General features: G+C 45.6%; 1 protein-coding gene across 4 annotated transcripts in view; it reads left to right on the top strand.

Annotated features, from left to right (window-relative positions):
- The window catches only part of TFCP2 (transcription factor CP2), a 284,340-nt gene that overhangs the window by 28,434 nt on the left and 237,961 nt on the right, over positions 1–17,945 (top strand). For all 4 annotated transcript variants that reach the window (XM_082246598.1, XM_082246597.1, XM_082246600.1 and 1 more), the window contains exon 2: positions 11,593–11,744. In XM_082246598.1, coding sequence (XP_082102724.1) covers positions 11,593–11,744 — 152 coding nt within the window. The remainder of the gene's footprint in view (positions 1–11,592; positions 11,745–17,945) is intronic.

Below are 17,945 nucleotides of genomic sequence, written 5' to 3'. Positions count from 1 at the left end.
TAAAGCTCACGTTTAGCCATAGGAAGCATCTTGTTTTGGTGGGCAGTTGTTGTGGGGGAGGAGCCAGGAGCACCCACGGGGACCCAAAAACAGGAGTATCGGGGCTGCTCTATGCAAAACCATTGTGCTGGGCAGGTAAGTATATTTTTGTTAAGAATAATAATAAAAAGTTTACAATCACTTAAACACTTGGGAAGTTTCCGACAATGTGCTCTGTATAACAGTAAATGAATAACCTAAATTATGTCCCCATAATTTATCTTCTAAAGTAGAATAATAGTACTGTGGTTGTTTATGTATACCAGTTAGCTTTGTTAATGAAGTTTTACCTGAGCATCTCCAGTTTGTCTAATGAGTTAAATCAAAGTGCTGATCCAACCTTCTGATAAAATTAGGATCACTGGGCAGCCTGCGCCACATATATTTTGGAAATGCCAGTTTATAAATAATACCTCTGCTTCTGTATGCAACTCTGAACTAATGGAAAATGTCATCTGCTCACAGCTGTGCACCATGTTCATTGGTGGTACTTATGAAAGAGAGACTTTGTGCCCTTGTCTATTCAGTGCAAAATGACATGGTCTCTTTAGACCTCCCCACTCCTTCCCACTTGTACCTCACAGTGCTGCGGCACAGCCACCACAAAACAGTTAACCCCTCAGTCAGCTGGCTGTGGTTGTCCAAGCAATTGACTGCTAGTTGGCTAATATCAGTGACCAGTAAGGGTGTGATGGGGCCTCTAAAGGCTAGTACTGGTTGGAACAGAAACTGGGGAGCCCGCAGGCTGTCGGTGCATGGGAGTAATTCCCCCTGGAAAAACTGGATGGGCCCAGTTTCTTCTGAAATTTAGTGGATCTACCTTTTCTGGCCATGGGCTAGGAAAGCAGAGAGTCTGCGGGGTCTGTGCCCCCTGGGAGTGGTCGTCCTAGAGGGGCTCTTAGTAACTCTTCGGTTTGGGAACCCAACACATGGTCACAGCACCAAACACTTTTACTGGACTGAACCCTTTAGGCCTGGGCCTTTTGGCTAAGTCCAGGGTGGCAATTTTTGTCTTCCAGGCCTCCGATATGTATAGTGTATAACTTATTTTTTTTTTTTCTTCACTGTCACTCTCTCAAATTGTTTTTTTTTTTTTTTTCCTCACTAGGATGGAGGGCGTCAGTCCGTGGACTTGCCCTGACATCTAGGGGGAGAATGTGTGGCCATCAGGCGCCTTCCTTCTCTGACCCTGGGGGGGTATCTCTTCGGGAGAGCCCCTAGACCTACTATTCAATAGTCGGCTTTGGCTGATCTAGAACAGGGTCTGCCAGGCCTTCTGACTAAGCAGACTAGTCATACCCTTTGTCCATATCAGGAGCCTTGCATCCTGGGGGATCAGGGAGAGGTCCTACCGCTTCTGGGGGTAGACTAAAGCACACCCTTAAGTGCACTTAATTGTTGTGTTTAACATGCACCTATTTTGTTCACTTAATGGTTTTCCTTTTTAGGCTTTTGCACCACTGTGGGAAAAAAAAAAAAAGAGCATGGGTGCAGTGGTTTGTCACTCAAACTTTAAATATCTTGTCACCTGCCAATTTAGGGTGGAGATACACTGTTGATACCCCGCAACACCCGGGATGGTATACTTGCTTCTCCATACCAGTTAAGGCTCTTGACACCGCAGGGAAGGGACAGGGGCTTGTGAACAGGTATTACAAAGTTGTTTGTGAGTTATCGGGAAGCACTGTCTCTTTGCCCTGAGTGGGGTTGAGCAGGGTTCTCTGCCATCCTGGAGGTTGTTGACTAGGGCAGGGATGTCCTCGGGGCTCCCTGCGGCGGTTGTTGGGCTGGGGGAGCGGATGCTTTATCATCTGCGGGTATGTGCCTCACGCGGCTGGATTCAGCCTAAAATTTAGGCCACAGCTTTTCAGCCTACTCAACAGAACCTATGTGAGGATGGCTGAAGCCCCTGCCTCCCGTGTGGGCATCCACCTTCCCCCTCCGCTGCCCTGGGTAGTCAAATCCACTGGGGCTCTCGTTCTGGCGACGGGGCGCCCTCAAAATTTAGGCTTCGACCTACTAGGCCATGCAGCCGAGTTGGGGCACCGCTGCTGGGGGGCCTCAATGGGTCTAGCTGAAGCCCCCAACTCCCCCCTTGGGCATCTGTTGGACTAAGGATCCGTGCTATTTGTATCTGGCCTCCAACAAAAATTTAGGCCGCGGCTTGCGGCCTTCTGGGCCATTTGGTCAGCTTGGCACCTTCCTTGAACCAGGTGGCGCCATAGGGGTGCTTCATTTTTAGTGAGTCTTACCGCCATTATTGTGTGGGGGTACCCTGCCTGCGCGTCTTCATCACGGCGGGGGGCCTACCTTTTAAGGGGGGCTATGTTCTATTATGTTGTCTATGGTGGTCTCTTAAGGTGACCCCCCCCCCCCCCTTGTCTGTTGCGGATTCTCATAGGTGGTCCATTTGTGAACCCTTGGCTGGCGTCCCCTTGTGGGATCGCAGTCGGCGGTCTTCACTGATATGTTTTGGGGTGAGCTTAGTATGTAGCGACCCTACTGGGTCTGCGTCCACGCATTTCAAGTGCTTGGTTAGTGAGGATGATTCCTCTTCTACTGCAGCCGCGCATGAAACGGCGCTGGTGGATGCAATAATGGTATCGGTGCAGGCAACTTTAAAAATGGAGGAAGCTGCTGCATCAAAGGTGTCGGTCCTCTTTGGTACCCGCAGCTCGCCAAAAGAGGCAAAGGTATTCCCTTTTCCTGCCTATTTTGAAAATTGTTAGTCAGTGATCTAAACTCAATAGATCAGTGCCTAAGCGTTTCGCTTGACAGAGTATCCCTTTGACGAGTCCCAATGTGGACTGTCCCACCTGTGGTAGATTCTCAGGTTCCAGGCTGAATAAATCCACTCCAATCCGGTGGATGAGTCTCTGGCTTTTAAAAACCCCTTTTGACAGGGGAGCCGAGACTTTGGCCTGCCACATGTTTCCTGTGTCCGGTTCGGTCCTTAGGCCGGTGTTCACCTTAGCATTGGTGTCCCAGACTTTAACAAAGTGGGAAAAGCTTTTGCGATAGGATCTGGAGGGGGGGGGGGGGACAGCTTCCCCCTGCCCTTGCAGAGCTGGCAGACCAGTTAGTGCAGGTTTTGCAGTTTGTGATGCCTCTGGATGCGTCTCCCTTCGTTTCTAGGCTGTCCGTGACAACAGTGGTCCTTCAGCCCATGATATGGATGAAGGGTCTTACAGGGGGGAAGCTACCTGATGACGTCAACTCTGATGAAAAGCGTAGGGATGGACAGTACGTCGCTCTGTCACTTAGGCTAGAGTGGTTTCTGACTGTGGAACGCATCCGCACCCGGACATCCGCCTCGGACGCCATACCAAACCGCTTATGACATAGCGCTAAAGCTGTGAGTGGATATTTTTGTTTTATGTTAAATATTGAGACCTACTACACCTGTCTACCTTCTCTATTTTGGGCATGATCTGAGGGAACCCCAGGGACATCGGTACGGGCTCCTGTGCATTTGGAGGCATCAATTTCCACCAGGACCCACAGGCCACCTACAGAACCCAGAGGGAAACGCAGGATCACCTATTGGGCTGTGCAAGGCTTACTACCCCTTCAAGGGGAAAGCGTTGTGGTGAGTGCATTTTCAATGGGGGCACAGAGCACCGCACTGAGCACAGCAAGGAAAGAGTACAGTACAGCACCGGCATCTCACACATCTGTTTCTACCTTTTTGGCACGATATAAGCACCACTAATTGAATCACATGCCTGAAATATTTATTTTCATTGATTTTTGCACAAAGCGCCTTTTTATAGGTGCAACATAATGTGACTGGCAGTATTATATTATAGCACTATACAAAGTGCACCTCATTGGGACTGAGAAGGACTATTGGTTCATCATTTTGACATTTTTTTTGTTTTTTATATTTATATATATATATATAATACAGGTCCCTCTCAAAAAATTAGCATATTGTGATAAAGTTCATTATTTTCTGTAATGTACTGATAAACATTAGACTTTCATGTATTTTAGATTCATTACACACAACTGAAGTAGTGCAAGCCTTTTATTGTTTTAATATTGATGATTTTGGCATACAGCTCATGAAAACCCAAAATTCCTATCTCAAAAAATTAGCATATGTCATCCGACCAATAAAAGAAAAGTGTTTTTAATACAAAAAAAGTCAACCTTCAAAAAATTATGTTCAGTTATGCACTCAATACTTGGTCAGGAATCCTTTTGCAGAAATGACTGCTTCAATGCGGCGTGGCATGGAGGCAATCAGCCTGTGGCACTGCTGAGGTGTTATGGAGGCCCAGGATGCTTTGATAGCGGCCTTGAGCTCATCCAGAGTAGTGGGTCTTGCGTCTCTCCTTTCTCTTCACAACATCCCACAGATTCTCTATGGGGTTCAGGTCAGGAGAGTTGGCAGGCCAATTGAGCACAGTAATACCATGGTCAGTGGTTTTGGCACTGTGAGCAGGTGCCAGGTCGTGCTGAAAAATGAAATCGTCATCTCCATAAAGCTTTTCAGCAGATGGGAAGCATGAAGTGCTCCAAAATCTCCTGATAGCTTGTTGCATTGACCAGCATGTCCGGGTGGGGAGGCGTTTTGGGCACGGATGTGCTCAAGGGGTCTGGACTCTGTAGGAGTCAATACTACCGATCAATATACTGGAACTTCGGGCGTTAGTTTGTCTGGCTCTTTGGACAAATCGCCTTTAGGGATGCCTGGTAAGGATTCAATGAGACAATGCCACGGCCGTGGCATATGTTAATCGCCAAGGGGGCACAAGAAGTGTCCTGGTGGCTCGGGAGGTAGCCAACATTCTAAGGTTCAGGTGTGTCTCCGGTGGGGAACTTCCGAGGTAGACCTGTTGGCCTCTCGTCTCAACAGGAAGGTATATAGAATTAAGGCAAGGTCTCGCAATCCTCTGGCCGATGCCACAGATGGACTGGTGGCTCCTTGGGGCCAGTATCTGCTATACACCTTTCCACCGCTAAAACTTCTGCGAAGGATCGAGGCAGAAGGGATCCAGTCATTCTAGTGGCTCCAGACTGACTTTTGGTATGACAATCTGGTACGGCCAGTCGTGGATGGCCCCCAGGAGACTTCCTCTCAGAAGATCTATTGACCCAAGGGCCAATCTTCCATCCTGCTTTACAGTCGCTGGCTTTAACAGCTTGGCTGTTTGAAAGTCAGGTGCTGCAGGATAGGGGTTTGTTTGAATTGGTAAATCCAACGCTGTTAAAGGCTAGAAAATCTACCTCCTAGGAAGATTTACCATCGTGCCTGGAAGATGTATATTGTGTGGTGTGACTCTCTTGGGGGTCATCACCATCAAGGTCCAGGTTTTCGGCCTTGGTGCTCTTTTACCATCCTTTGGCTACGCATTCTTTTGGTTCGCACCTTTATTCAGGGGGTTCGCCAATTGGCTCCCCCAGTAAAGTCTCCGTTGCCTCCGTGGGATCTCAATTTGGTGCTGTCGGTTCTCCAGTAACCGCCTTTCAAAGATGTTCACGCTTCTTCTGCTTACGTTGTCCCAGGAAGTAGCCTTCTTGGTGACTATTTCTGCATGCAGGGTGTCCGCTGTCAGCGGCATCTTATCATTCACCTTACCTTGTGGCTCAGAGATAGTGGTGCTTCGTTCGCCGTTGTCAGTCTTTCCTTCCTAAAGGTTGTTTCTGGTTTCCATCTGAATGAAGACATTGTGTTGCCTTCCCTGTGTCCCAAGTCTAAACATTCTAGAGGGATTGCCTTGCACTCTCTTAATGTGGGTCGGGCGCTCAGGTTGTACCTTGCGGCAACTGATTTGTTTAGGAAATCAGCCTTACGGTTTGTCCTTACAGATGGACCTTGCAAAAGGTCGCTTCTGCCACGACCATTTCCAGATGGACAAGTCAGACGGTGGTGCAGTCCTATTCCATCAAGGGTCAGGTTCCTCCGTTCCCTGTTAAGGTGCTTTCTACTTGGGTGCTTAGTGCCTCTTGGGCTTTCCGCCACCATGCGGTCAGTGATGCAGGTTTTGCAAGGCGGCCACCTGGTCACGAAATTTTATAAAGTGGATATACTGGCATCTGCGAATGCTGCTTTTTGCTGCAAGGTTTTGCAGGCTATTTGAGAGGACCTGGTCTTTTGTGAGAGTGTATTGTTTTCAGGGAAGCTCCAGTTGTTCCTGATTGAGCTTCATGTTGGTTGGCTAGGTTTAGCGTTTTTGGGAATTTTTTTTTTTTTTTTTTTGCGGTTTTTCCCACCCCTCAAGTTTTAGCTTTAACTTTGTAACTGTTTTGCTTTTGGGCTGTCCCAATGGTTAAGATTCTGAAGCTGTGTCTGTCAATGAATTAAAGGGAAAATTGAATTTTTTGTCTTACCGTAAAATCCTTTTCTCTGATGTTCATTGACGGACACAGCACCCACCCCCTCCTATGGAGTTGGTTATTTTTCTTCTGACCCTGCTTGCAATAAAACTAAATTCCTAGAGCAGAGTGTGGGGGTATATCCCCCTAGGACTACCACATAGGCGTGGTAAAGCTTTTTCCTGCCAAGTGTCCAACTCCTAGGGGATAGCATAACCCAGGGCTTGACACATTTTCCTGAAATCTAGGAGCCAGCTAAAAAAGTTAGGAGCCAGTTTTTTTTTTTTTAACTAACAACCAAGCTTTATTTAATAAAACGGATACTAAATTTACACATAAATACGACTAGAACCCCACTCTTCTCTAGCGCAATTGGAAGAAAACAGACTGTCTCTTTCCACCTGATGCCATCTGATCCGATCCACGTGATGGAGAGAAAATAGAACCACCATCCGTCTGCTTTTGGAGGACAGGATCAGATGGCGGCAGATTACTGCTCCATAGAGGAGAATGAAGGGTCCGATCAGGTCTGCCTGAAAAACTGACAGGCGGACCTGATCAGACAGCCCGTGTGAAAGGGGCCTTCGGCTGTGGCATGGCGATGAGGAAAAGAAAAAAAAGATAGATATATAGAGATATAGAGATATATATTATTATTATTATTATTTGGAAAAAAAATATATATTTTTTTAATAATTAAAAAAAAAAATATTTAGTTTTTACATTTAAAAAATAAATTAAATTAAAAATAAATAACCACACTCCCTGTGTCAAAGGTAACTAACTGGACAGGCAGTGGAAACAGTAATTACAACAGTCATTACTCCCGGCCACCACAAGAGGGCGCCAGTTCCCCATTGGAAGCCTCTCATCTCAAGTAGGCCGAAAAGCCGGGGCCTCAATTTTCGGACGGCCCGGAAGTCCGTGCACTCCGTGCGCGGAAGTCCGTGCAAAAATGACAGGACACCTTCTGCAGGGCACCCCAGGCGCCAGGTCGCTAATTCTAGTCGCAAATGCGACCTGGCGCCCGGGTTTTGTCGAGGCCTGGCATAACCCATTGGTTAAGATTCTGGAACTGTCCGTCAATGAACATCATAGAAAAGGATTTTACTGTAAGACAAAAATCCTTTTTTTTTTTTTCCCCTCAGAGAATAGGTGCAGGAACACAATGCCCACCCCTGCTGAACTGCAGTAATTGGTGGGTGTGGCTAAATTACACAATAGGAGGATCTTAAAGGGGCAGTAAATGCTAGGAGTGCATTTTAATATGTGGAGTTCAGGAATGCCTTGTGCAGATTTCAGGCGTTCCCTACCTACAGAGTGCAGGGTTTAGGCGTGTGCTATACACAATGTACAGGGTTCAGCTCTTTCATAGGCTATCCACATCTCACTTCCACCCCTCCCCCTGGGGGTGAAGGCCACATGAATTGGTCTGGCTGGCCGGATTTTTTCCACGGCCTTATTTGACACGTGTGTGTGTTCAATAGCATAACGTTCTGAATGGTAATATAATGGCCCAACATTGTGGGTTATGGGTCATTCCACCACACCAGGCAAATGCCACAATAGATCGATAGAGGTTCTTCTCAGATAACCCATTACCCGGTAGTGCAGGCTTTTATGTCAAACGCAGGGAATTTTGACAATCACTGTAACTTTTGCAATAAAATGTAATGCTTACTCTGGAAACCTGATGGCTTAACTGTGTGAACCATTGCTGTGCTTTCACCCCACACCCAGGACAGGAGAAGTCCAATGCAGGTGCTATTTACAGTGCAGATATTGAATTCCACTAATCATCCATCCATCCTGTACCCAGAATGGGCCCAAGCTTGAGAATTTAAAAATGTACATGAGGAATGCTATATCTGCTTGTTGCATAAACCTGTGCATCATACTTTTGTTGTGTTTTCTATGGTATGTGAATTTGAATGCATTTGTGTTATAAAGTTTGAAAAGGAACACTACCTTTTTTAAAAGGAGAGGGCACTCGATTCCTGAGAAATGTGTGCAAAGAACCAAGGAATGTGAAGGGCTGGTTTAGTGATGTAGGGCAGCAGGGGAGAAATTTATCCCCCCCCCCTTTTTTTTTTTTTTATTTATTTTTTTTTAATTTATTTTTTATACCAGGTATGACAGGCCTTAAAAGGGAGTTGCTGTAATTTTGCAAACACATTACGATCTCCAGCTTATTTGGCAAATGACTGTATCTCATCGATCAAGATCCTGGACAGAATCATGTTTAACCACTTGCCAACCGCCCACCGTAATACTGCGGCAGAGCGGCTCGGCTGCGTTCAGTCACGTGGTACTACAAGACTGGAGTGCATGTGGTTTCGGTGGCGTGCGCTGCAAGAGCCGCGCTCCCGCTGTGTTTAGACACAGTGGGAGGAGCAGCGACGATTGCGGTGATCTGTCAGACAGGCAGGGACAGATCAGCAGTTTCAGCTAAGCTAAAACTGCGATCAGTCTGTGCTTGTCACAGAACCATACACTCTCACACTCAGTAAGCACAAACAGGCATACATTTAACCCTTTGATCACCCCCATATTAACCCCTTCCCTGCCAGTGTCATATTATTTAGCACTGATTACTGTATTAGTGTCACTGGTCCCCAAAAAGTGTCAAATGTCAGTTAGGGGTCCGATCTGTCTGCTGCAATGTCGCAGTCCCGCTAAAAATCGCAGATCGTTCCCATTACTAATAAAAAAATAAATAAATAGTCCAAAAATCTATCCCGTAGTTTGTAAACGCTATAACTTTTGCGCAAACCAATTAAAATGGGCTTTTTTGGGATTTTTTTTTTACCAAAAATATACTAATTGGCCTAACCTAATTTAAAAAAAAAAAAAAGATTTTTAATTTTTTTTATTAGGAATGTTTTATAGCAGTAAGTAAAAAAAATATGGCTTTTTTTCATAATTGTCGCATTTTTTGTTTATAGCGCCAAAATCTAAAAACCGCAGAGGTGATCAAATGCTCCAAAAGCAAGCTCTATTTGTGGGAAAGAAAGGACATCAATTTTATTTGGGTACAGCGTCTCACGACCGCGCAATTTTCTGTTAAAAGTAACGCAGTGCCGAATCGCAAAAAATGGCCTGGTCATTAAGGAGTAAAACCTTCCGGGGCTGAAGTGGTTATAGTTGGGGATGCACCGATCCGATATTCGGATCGGATATCGATGCCGATATGGCCATTTTAGATGGATCGGTAACATTGACCGATCCACTGGCCGATCCGGTTTTTGCTTGGTAACGGCTCAGCCATCCCTTACTAGGTGCAGTAGTAGTATGTGATGGGAGCCGCTATTTCCTGTATAGGTCCGGCTCACAGGCGGAGCGATATCGGATGCACTCCTCCTGTGAATGGAGGAGCCGTAGACATGAAGCAGCGGCTTTGCTTTGTGTGTAGCTCCGGATCGGTTCCGGTATCGGCGATTTCACAACGCCAGATATCTGTATCGGGTCCAAAAAAGTCGGATCGGTGCACCGCTGTTTATAGTGTGGATAAAATCCTTTCCAAAAGCAGTGTGTGAAAAGATGGCTTTCAGACATGCAGTACTGCCTGAAAAGCTTTAAAGAGGAAGTAAACGCTCCCCCCTCAAATGCTCCTTCTTACAAAATCCAGTCTGATAAAGCTCTCTATAACATTCTGCAATATTCTTTCCCCCCCTAAGGATTTTTCTTACGTTTTTCCCAGTTTATTTGAAATTCGTGCTTCCTGGCAGCAGACAGCGCCATCTTAGCTGCTATCTTCTGAGTCTGAAGAGCAGTTTACTTCCTCCCTTTCTGTTTTTCTGTTTGTCCCTGCTGTAACTCCGCCAGAGATGTATAGTAACGAAGTAGAACTACTTAAGTACTGTACTTAAGTACCGAAATGCGGTATCTGTACTTTCCTAGAGTAGAATTTTTTCCTCCTACTTCTACTTTTACTTCACTACATTTTTTCGATGATTTCGATACTTCTACTCAAGTATTTTTTTTTTGTGCTGCATAGTTACTCGTTACTTTTAAAAAAATTACCACTGCCAGAACAGTAGATGGCAGGTTGCATAAAGCTCAAAAAAATGTGTATAATGTCATTTGTAAATCAGCGCATACGAAAATAAAGGCTGTGTATAATAAAAGCTGCTATACCAAATCTTTCCAATAAAAAGAAAATATGAAACAAACAAATAAATGGTGCTACAGCGCTTAAAGTGCATCAAGAAACTACTAACAAACACAGGTTAATCATTTGAATAAATCATTTGAAATAATAAAAACAATATGATGTTCAAACTTTTGACTTATTTCTTTAATAACTACATAACACAGTACTTGTACTTCTACTTTCAGTACTTGAGTAGGAATTTTTTTTTAAAACTACTGGTACTTTTTACTTTTAGTACTTAAGTAGCAAATTTTTTGAAAAAACTACTTGCAATACTTAAGTAAAAAAAATGTTGAATACTTTAGTACTTCTACTTAAGTAACTTTTTCTGCGAGCACTTCCACTTCTACTCAAGTAATTTTTTGATCGAGCACTTGTACTTTTACTCAAGTAGAAATTTCGAGTACTTTATACAAGTCTGAACTCCGCACATGCTCAGTAATGTTGTAGCCAAGCCTCGTTTTCATTCCCGATTTACTACAGCAATAATTTCCCACATATTGAAGCATAGAGAGGTAAGCAGGCATTTCAAATCATATTTATTGATTGTTTAATGTGTTTTTGACACCTGCTGTCACAGTTTAAAAAAAAAAAAAAAAAAAATGGCTGGGTAGGCAGAGCCATTTTATTTACAGATTTCTGTGAATGGGAGAACTTTCAGTGAACTACCAGGGCACTGACAAGTGCTCTAGGTAGTTCATTGATTCCTGCCTGTATGGGGTATGACCGGGCGGCTACACTGGCAGTCTACAGGAGCCTTGCATTGCACCTGCAGTCTGCTGATCGAGGTTTCAATGCTGTACAGGCTCATAATAATTATTATTATTCATAATCAAGTGTGTTCCCCCCCCCCCTGCTAAAAGATGTACATTTATTTATTTTATTACAAAAGTGAATTTATCATTTTTAATTTTTGGTTTGGTCTGTCACATACAGAAATTAATCGGGGTCTGCTTTTAATGAAACCTTTTCAATCAAATTCTAAAGATTGCTTTCAGATTTACCCTTTCTATGATTATTCTTTTAGTGCATGTATCTTTGTGACACTTACCTTTTTTTGTTTGTTTTTACAACAGCGATGTTCTCGCCCTGCCTATTTTCAAGCAAGAAGAGTCCAGTTTGCCATCTGAAAATGAAAATAAGATTCTACCTTTCCAGTATGTGCTGTGTACAGCTACCTCCCCCGCTGTGAAGCTTCATGAAGAGACCCTCACCTATCTCAATCAAGGTGAGAACCTGGAGGCCTCATGCAAATTTCTAATCTGACCACTGTTCCATGCCTTGGCTCATGGGTTGGACTGTAGACCTTCAAAGAGAGCTTTTTAAAATTTGTGCTCATGTTGGTTGCATCAGTTCTAGGGGTGCACTTAAATGAAAATTCTGGACCGAAAACTCAGGATGCACTTAGCCAAAAACTGAAATGGACAGTTAAAAAAAAAAAAAAGTATTTTTCGTTCACTGACACACTTAGCTGCTCTCTCTTCAGGAGTGGGACTAGGCGGAAACCTTTTTGGTTATGCTCCTGGGACAGTCTCAGAGGGTATACCATCACTTCCTGCTGTAGGACTCTAGTTATTTATGCCTAGTTGGAAGGACCTGCTTGAATCTGCGTTTCTGGCATTTTTTTCCTATTTAAATATAATTTTTTTACTTTTTTCTTTATTTTTGTTCTTGTGTGAACTATAATCAACAGCCGGACTGGGCGACGCACTGGATATCCTAGATCCTTACGGTCTTCCCAGTCTGGTTTACGAGCGCGCCCCAACTATTAGCTCCGCGCTAGGTTGGCTTCAATATAGCCCCACTGAACGGGGGCTGACCGGCAAGTGAAACACCTCGCGAGGTCGCAAAACCCTGGTCACAACAGTCACTGCCAAAGTCAGTGTGCCTCAGGACGCAGCACCCTCCATTCCAAGATGGTGCGGTGGTGACCGTGGAATGGTGAGTAGTGTCCCCACTCCTTTCCTGTGGAATTGCTGGGGTGGTCGTCCCCTTTTGGGGGCATGGGTGAAATTTGGGTAGGGGGGCTGCATGGTTCTGGGCTGGAGGAGCGGTGGGTGATGCCGCTGTCCACCCCCTGTAGGAGGTGTCTGTACCTGGGTTCTGTGGGGGGGTCCCCTCCTGGGGTCTGAACTTTTCTCTGGGGTCCAGGGTCCCATGCAGTGCTGTGTGGTGCTGTTATTTTGCCGTAGTCTCTGTATTCCCGACTTCGGCTGGCATGTTTGTGTAGTACAGCGGCCATGTGTTTGGTTTCCCCATAGTTTCTATGGCAACCATTTTCCTGTAGTCTGATGCAGTGCTGCGGCTGCCTCGAGTGTCACGTCATCGTTTCCTCTTTCTTTTTTGTAGTGTGGCAGACCGTTTTGGCGCTCTCTGGGTCGGTTGGTGAGCCTCTGGGGGTCTATATCCTTCCCCCTACTGTATACAGCGCCATGGGTGCGCTGATTCTTGTGGTGCTCCAGCGGTGCATGGGAGGAGGAGCCTTCAGTTTTTTTTTTTTTCTTTTCTTTTCTTTGCTGAGCAGCGGGGTTTTGTTTAACCTTTTTTATGGTCATGGAGCCTATGGTGCACATTTCACCACCAGATCCATTACTGGAAGCTGCAGCACCCTCTGGGTCTTTCTGCCCTGCGGGCCATGATGGCAGTCCTGCAGTCGCTAGTAACCAAAGTAGATATGGTGCTGCAAAGGAGAGCTGGCAAGAAGCGCCCCCCCCCCGCCTTCACCTGTATCCTCTGCTTCCTCAGATTCTGAGGTGAATTTGGCGCTGCAGACGAAAGTCAGCCCACTGGGTCTGCGTCCACGCACGCTGAGTGCCTCGTATAAAGGGGTCGGGGCTGTGCCCCTGTACCTGTAGGTGCGGTGGACTGGAAATGGAGGCCTCTCCAGGAGTCAGGGCTGAGCAAGCTGATCTGTGGTCCGCCGCCATTTTGGCTGCCATGTGCGCTCTGCCTGGCGTGGTGGTGAAGTGGTGTCTGAGGTCCGTGGACCCGAGAGGAGACACTGCCGGGTGGTTGAGAGGATGTTCTCAGCTTCGCGGGACATGTTTGGCGGCAGGTAAGGTAAGCACAACAGCCGCAGGACTGTGCTATTGCTCGGGGGAAGCGGGAGCTCTAGTGAGACTTCACATCGCGGTCAGGCCATGCCCCCGCAGAGGATAGAGACCCTCCTTAAGGCTAACTTTGCCCTGGTGAGACCTGCCATTCAAGCTGCAGTTGTATCTTTGGAAATTTGCCAGACCAGTTTGCCTGGACTAACCATATGGCCCAGAATCCTAGCTCCATCCTTACTGATCCCTCTGTACATAGTCAGGTTAAGTCTTCTCTCTATACACATGCATAGAATTCTGTGGCTTAAAGTGGCACTGTGGCGGAAAGGCTCCCCCCCCCCCCCAAAAAAAAAATACAGCTAATGGTAGTACAGACAGATAAAAATAGGCATGCTTAGTCTCTTCTGCATTAAAGCAACATTACTTACCTTGTCCGCCCTTGTACAGTGAGATGCACACGCATAGTTTTTGATGGAACTCCTGCACGTGTGTGGGAGTGATGTAATCTTGGCCCAGCCAATGACAGCAGCTGGCGATTGAGACCCAGAAGCCGGTTGCCTAAAGATGGAAGCTGCTAGTTGCAGGACAGCACATTGCTGGATTGAAGGTGAGTAAAGTTAATCTTTAAATGCTGCTCAGCTGAACTACTGTGCAGGAAACCGTGTGTGTGTGTGTGTGTGTGTGTGTGTGTGTGTGTGTGTGTGTGTGTGTGTGTGTGTGTGTGTGTGTGTGTGTGTGTGTGTTTGGTTTTTTTTTTTTTTTTTTTTTTTTTTTTTTTTTTTTTTTTTTTTTTTTTTAGGTGGTTGCCTGTTTGGTCCCTCTTTGGATAAGTGCATCAAGATGGCAGGGGAAAAAGTACTTTCCCCAGAAGAAAAGGCTTTCATCTCTGACCAGCAGGTCTATTACCTTTTTTTTGAGCTTACAAAGGTTTCCTTTAATTTCTTCCAGTCTTTGAATGCCAAGTCTAAAACGGGAACATACTTTTGCATGACTATTTGGCCCCCAAAACTGAAGCCACTCTGCATGGTGATGGGGCACCCACACTTTTTTGGGGGTGAGAGGATGTCCCTTTGGCCTTTTCTGCCTTCTGGTACCAGAACATCTGAGATGTCGGGGCCCAGAGTGTGTTGTTTCCTGGTAATACGTACTGCAGTTTGCACTCTACCGCCTCCTTGCTTCATGCTCTGCGGCGAGCAGATCTGCTTTCGGCTATCCATTTGCTTTGTCCCTGTACCACCAGAGACCATTTTTAGGGATTCTACTTACATTCTTGTGTTTGGAAAAAGACACACGTCCATCTTGTTCAACCAACTGAGAAAAAAAATAAATAAAACCTCCATACACATGCTTATGCTCACAGTTGATGCAGAGGAAGGAAGAAAAAACCCTATGAAGCATTTTCCAGTTTGTTTATATTTATAAATGGTGATCATATTACCCCCCCCCCCCCCCCCCTTATTGCCTGTTCTCAAAGAATAAATTCACTTAAGCTAATTTTTCCTCAAAGCTGAGCTCCACCTTGCCTCTAAGTTTGCTTGCACTTTCTTCAGGTCCCCAATATCCTTGTAGTGCACTGGTGCCCAAAACTGAATTGCATATGTCAGATGAGTAATTATTGATTCGTACTGGGATAAAATTTCTCTCCTCTGGTCTCTATACCTTTTTAAGAAAAGTATTTTGCTTGCTTTAGAAACCGCAATTTGGTATTGCATGCTATTAAAGCTGGCCATAGATGGCTAGAATTTCTTAGGAAAAGTCTTAGGAAAGTTCTCAAAACATTTGTTTGTCGTCCAAGAAATTTTGTTTGCTTTTATAATTTGTTTTTTAAATGAATGGACCAAAAAAAAAACATTCACTGTTAGAAAATATTTAGTTCTAGAAACTTTTCTTATCACTGCGGTTGAAAATTAATGTCGAATTAACCCCACTAATGATTAGAAAGATGAATGAACCTGTATGTGATGTCCGTTTTGTGTAGTGCTATACTTGGCAGTGTTTCTCTAGCAGGCGACATCACTTCCTGTGTGGTCATTTCCTGCTGCTGTGCAGAGGTCACTTCCTGCTTTTCTCCATGCTGCGATAGTCAGCAGGAAGTGTGTCTAAGGTGGTAATGTATTGGGAGTCTCTCCGGTCATATCCTTGCACTTTCTGCTATCAGTTTGGCCTAAAGGGGTTCCCTGCAGACTGCTGCGATCACTGGTAGATACCGCGATCGGCGCTCTTAAATCGTCAGTACTCCGTTTTTTTGCGATTTGCACTATGGAGTCCCAAACTGGAAAATAACCCTCAGACCCACTCTGTGCGACTCCCGGACAGTCCGGATCACAGTTGGTGGCCGCGATTTCAGCTGCCCTGGAAAGCCTGGTGACTAAAAAAAAAGGTTGATAGAGAAAAACAGCTGCTGCCTTCTCCTTCTATGGAGTTGTCTTCTAAAGCAGAGGCTGATGGGGGTCACCCCGGATGCCCCCCTATCTGAGGGGTTGCTGTCCTTGCAGTCAGAAGGTTAAGAGGACCTGTCCGTGCATTAGTGGAAGCCCTGATTATTTCAGTGCGGGATACTTTAAAATTGGCTGATGAGGCCACACCGGCAGGGATGCGGTTGGTTTTGGCTCCCAAAAGTCTCAGAAATCTGGCAGTGTTTTCCCTTGTCCAGACACCTTTCATGATATTGTGAATGACCAATGGCGGCGCGTTAAGCACGTGTTGGTGGTGCCTAAACGCTTAAACGCCGGTATCCTTTTGCTTAGCAGTGCCCCGAAATTTCGGCAACCAAAATATTCGGCCGAAAACGGGTCATCTATGCCGAAAATTAATGGCTGCCGCAGCAACAGCTTTCACTTTAGTGGTGCGTCGTAAGCGAACGAACACCCCTTCCGGGATTCTACGGGCGGGTGGCTGGCAACATGCCCGCGCAACAGGAGAAGATACTCCGGCACTAGGGGATCGTCTAGACCATCTAGCATCCAACCTTTCGGGCCTATCCTCCCCCTATCATCATTATCAAGATAGCAGGGTGTGGATATCATTCGAGGCGGACCGGAAAAGAGGAAATAACTGAATACATTTGTGGTCAAACATCAGACGCTTCAGCGCCATCAGATAAGTACCACCCACAAACCAATTATGTAGTGCATATATACAAGTTACTTCATTTAGTGACAGTCAATATTCAATAACCAAAATGAAGCTTAGATCTTATCATTTTTTGGTTGCACTTGTGTGGGTTTTGGCCAGTTATACATCATCTTTATAAGCCAGATCATTGATTACATCTTTCACCATGTTAGGAAGGCCTCAGGAAGAGCTAGCAGAGTGACATTTTGGGTTCAATTCCCGTTGTAATTCAATCCTGCACTGATTGCATTGCCTGTGAGTTAGAGACTGTTTGTTTTTGAATGGGACTTATCGCAGTATATTATCCGTGATAGTCTGCTTTCATCATTTTTGTGGCCAGCTCGTATCTATATTGTAATTACTAACCAAGAAATAAGGACTGGATTTCATTAAGGACTGGCCTGGAAGAAGTTATTTACATTCAGAAGATGCAAATAAACTATTTTTATTCTCATTTGGGGGGAAAAAAGTAATTTTCGGCCACGGGCATCCCAAATTTTCGGTTTCTGTTTCGGCCCAGAATTTTCATTTTGGTGCATCCCTACTTTTGCTGAAAAGTCTTCAGCCGTTGGATGGTGCCACCTAGGATGGACCATCCAGTTTGAACAAATATACCCTGGTGCCTGTGGAGAATTCCCCAGCTTTTACGGATCCAGTGGACAGGCGGGTGGAATCCCTTTCCCGCCATCTTCATGTACTGGCGGGTTCCATTTTAAAACCGTTTTTTTGTGTCTTAGTTGGTTTCATTGACGGCGACGGTATGGATTATGGGGTTGCGGGAGTCTTTGGACCCCGAGACTGTGTCTGGAACTGTTGGACCAGGTGATCCAGGCTCTGGTGTTCCTGTGTGATGCGTCTATGGATGCGGCTCCCCTGGTGGCCAGGGTCTCGGCTGTGGGAATTTTTTTTAAGACGCATGATCTGGTTGAAGAACTGGTCGGCTGACCAAGCTTCTAAAAAGGCCTTAGCTGATCTCCCCTTTCTGGGAGACAGGTTGTTTGGCAACTCATTGGATGAGTTGATCAAGGGAATGACTGGTGGGAAGAGTAATCTTCTTCCTCAAGCTCCCAAGGGTAGGACACCCCGTCCTAAGCGGAGTCCTTCCTTTTCTGCTCGCAAACAAACTCCGGGGTGCAAGAAAAAGGTAAGCCGTTCAGAACTTCTGGAGGTGCTAAAAAACCCTGGGGCAAGACCAAGGCCAGTCAGTCCAGTGCGGCAGACAAGTCCTCTTCAGCATGAAGAGGCGCCCTCACCCGTCTCAGGGGTGG

This window comes from Pelophylax lessonae, assembly GCF_965119305.1.
Source record: "Pelophylax lessonae genome assembly, chromosome: 2".
NCBI lineage: Eukaryota > Metazoa > Chordata > Amphibia > Anura > Ranidae > Pelophylax > Pelophylax lessonae.
Note: the sequence above shows the minus strand (reverse complement) of the source record. Positions and strands in the feature narration are given on the sequence as shown.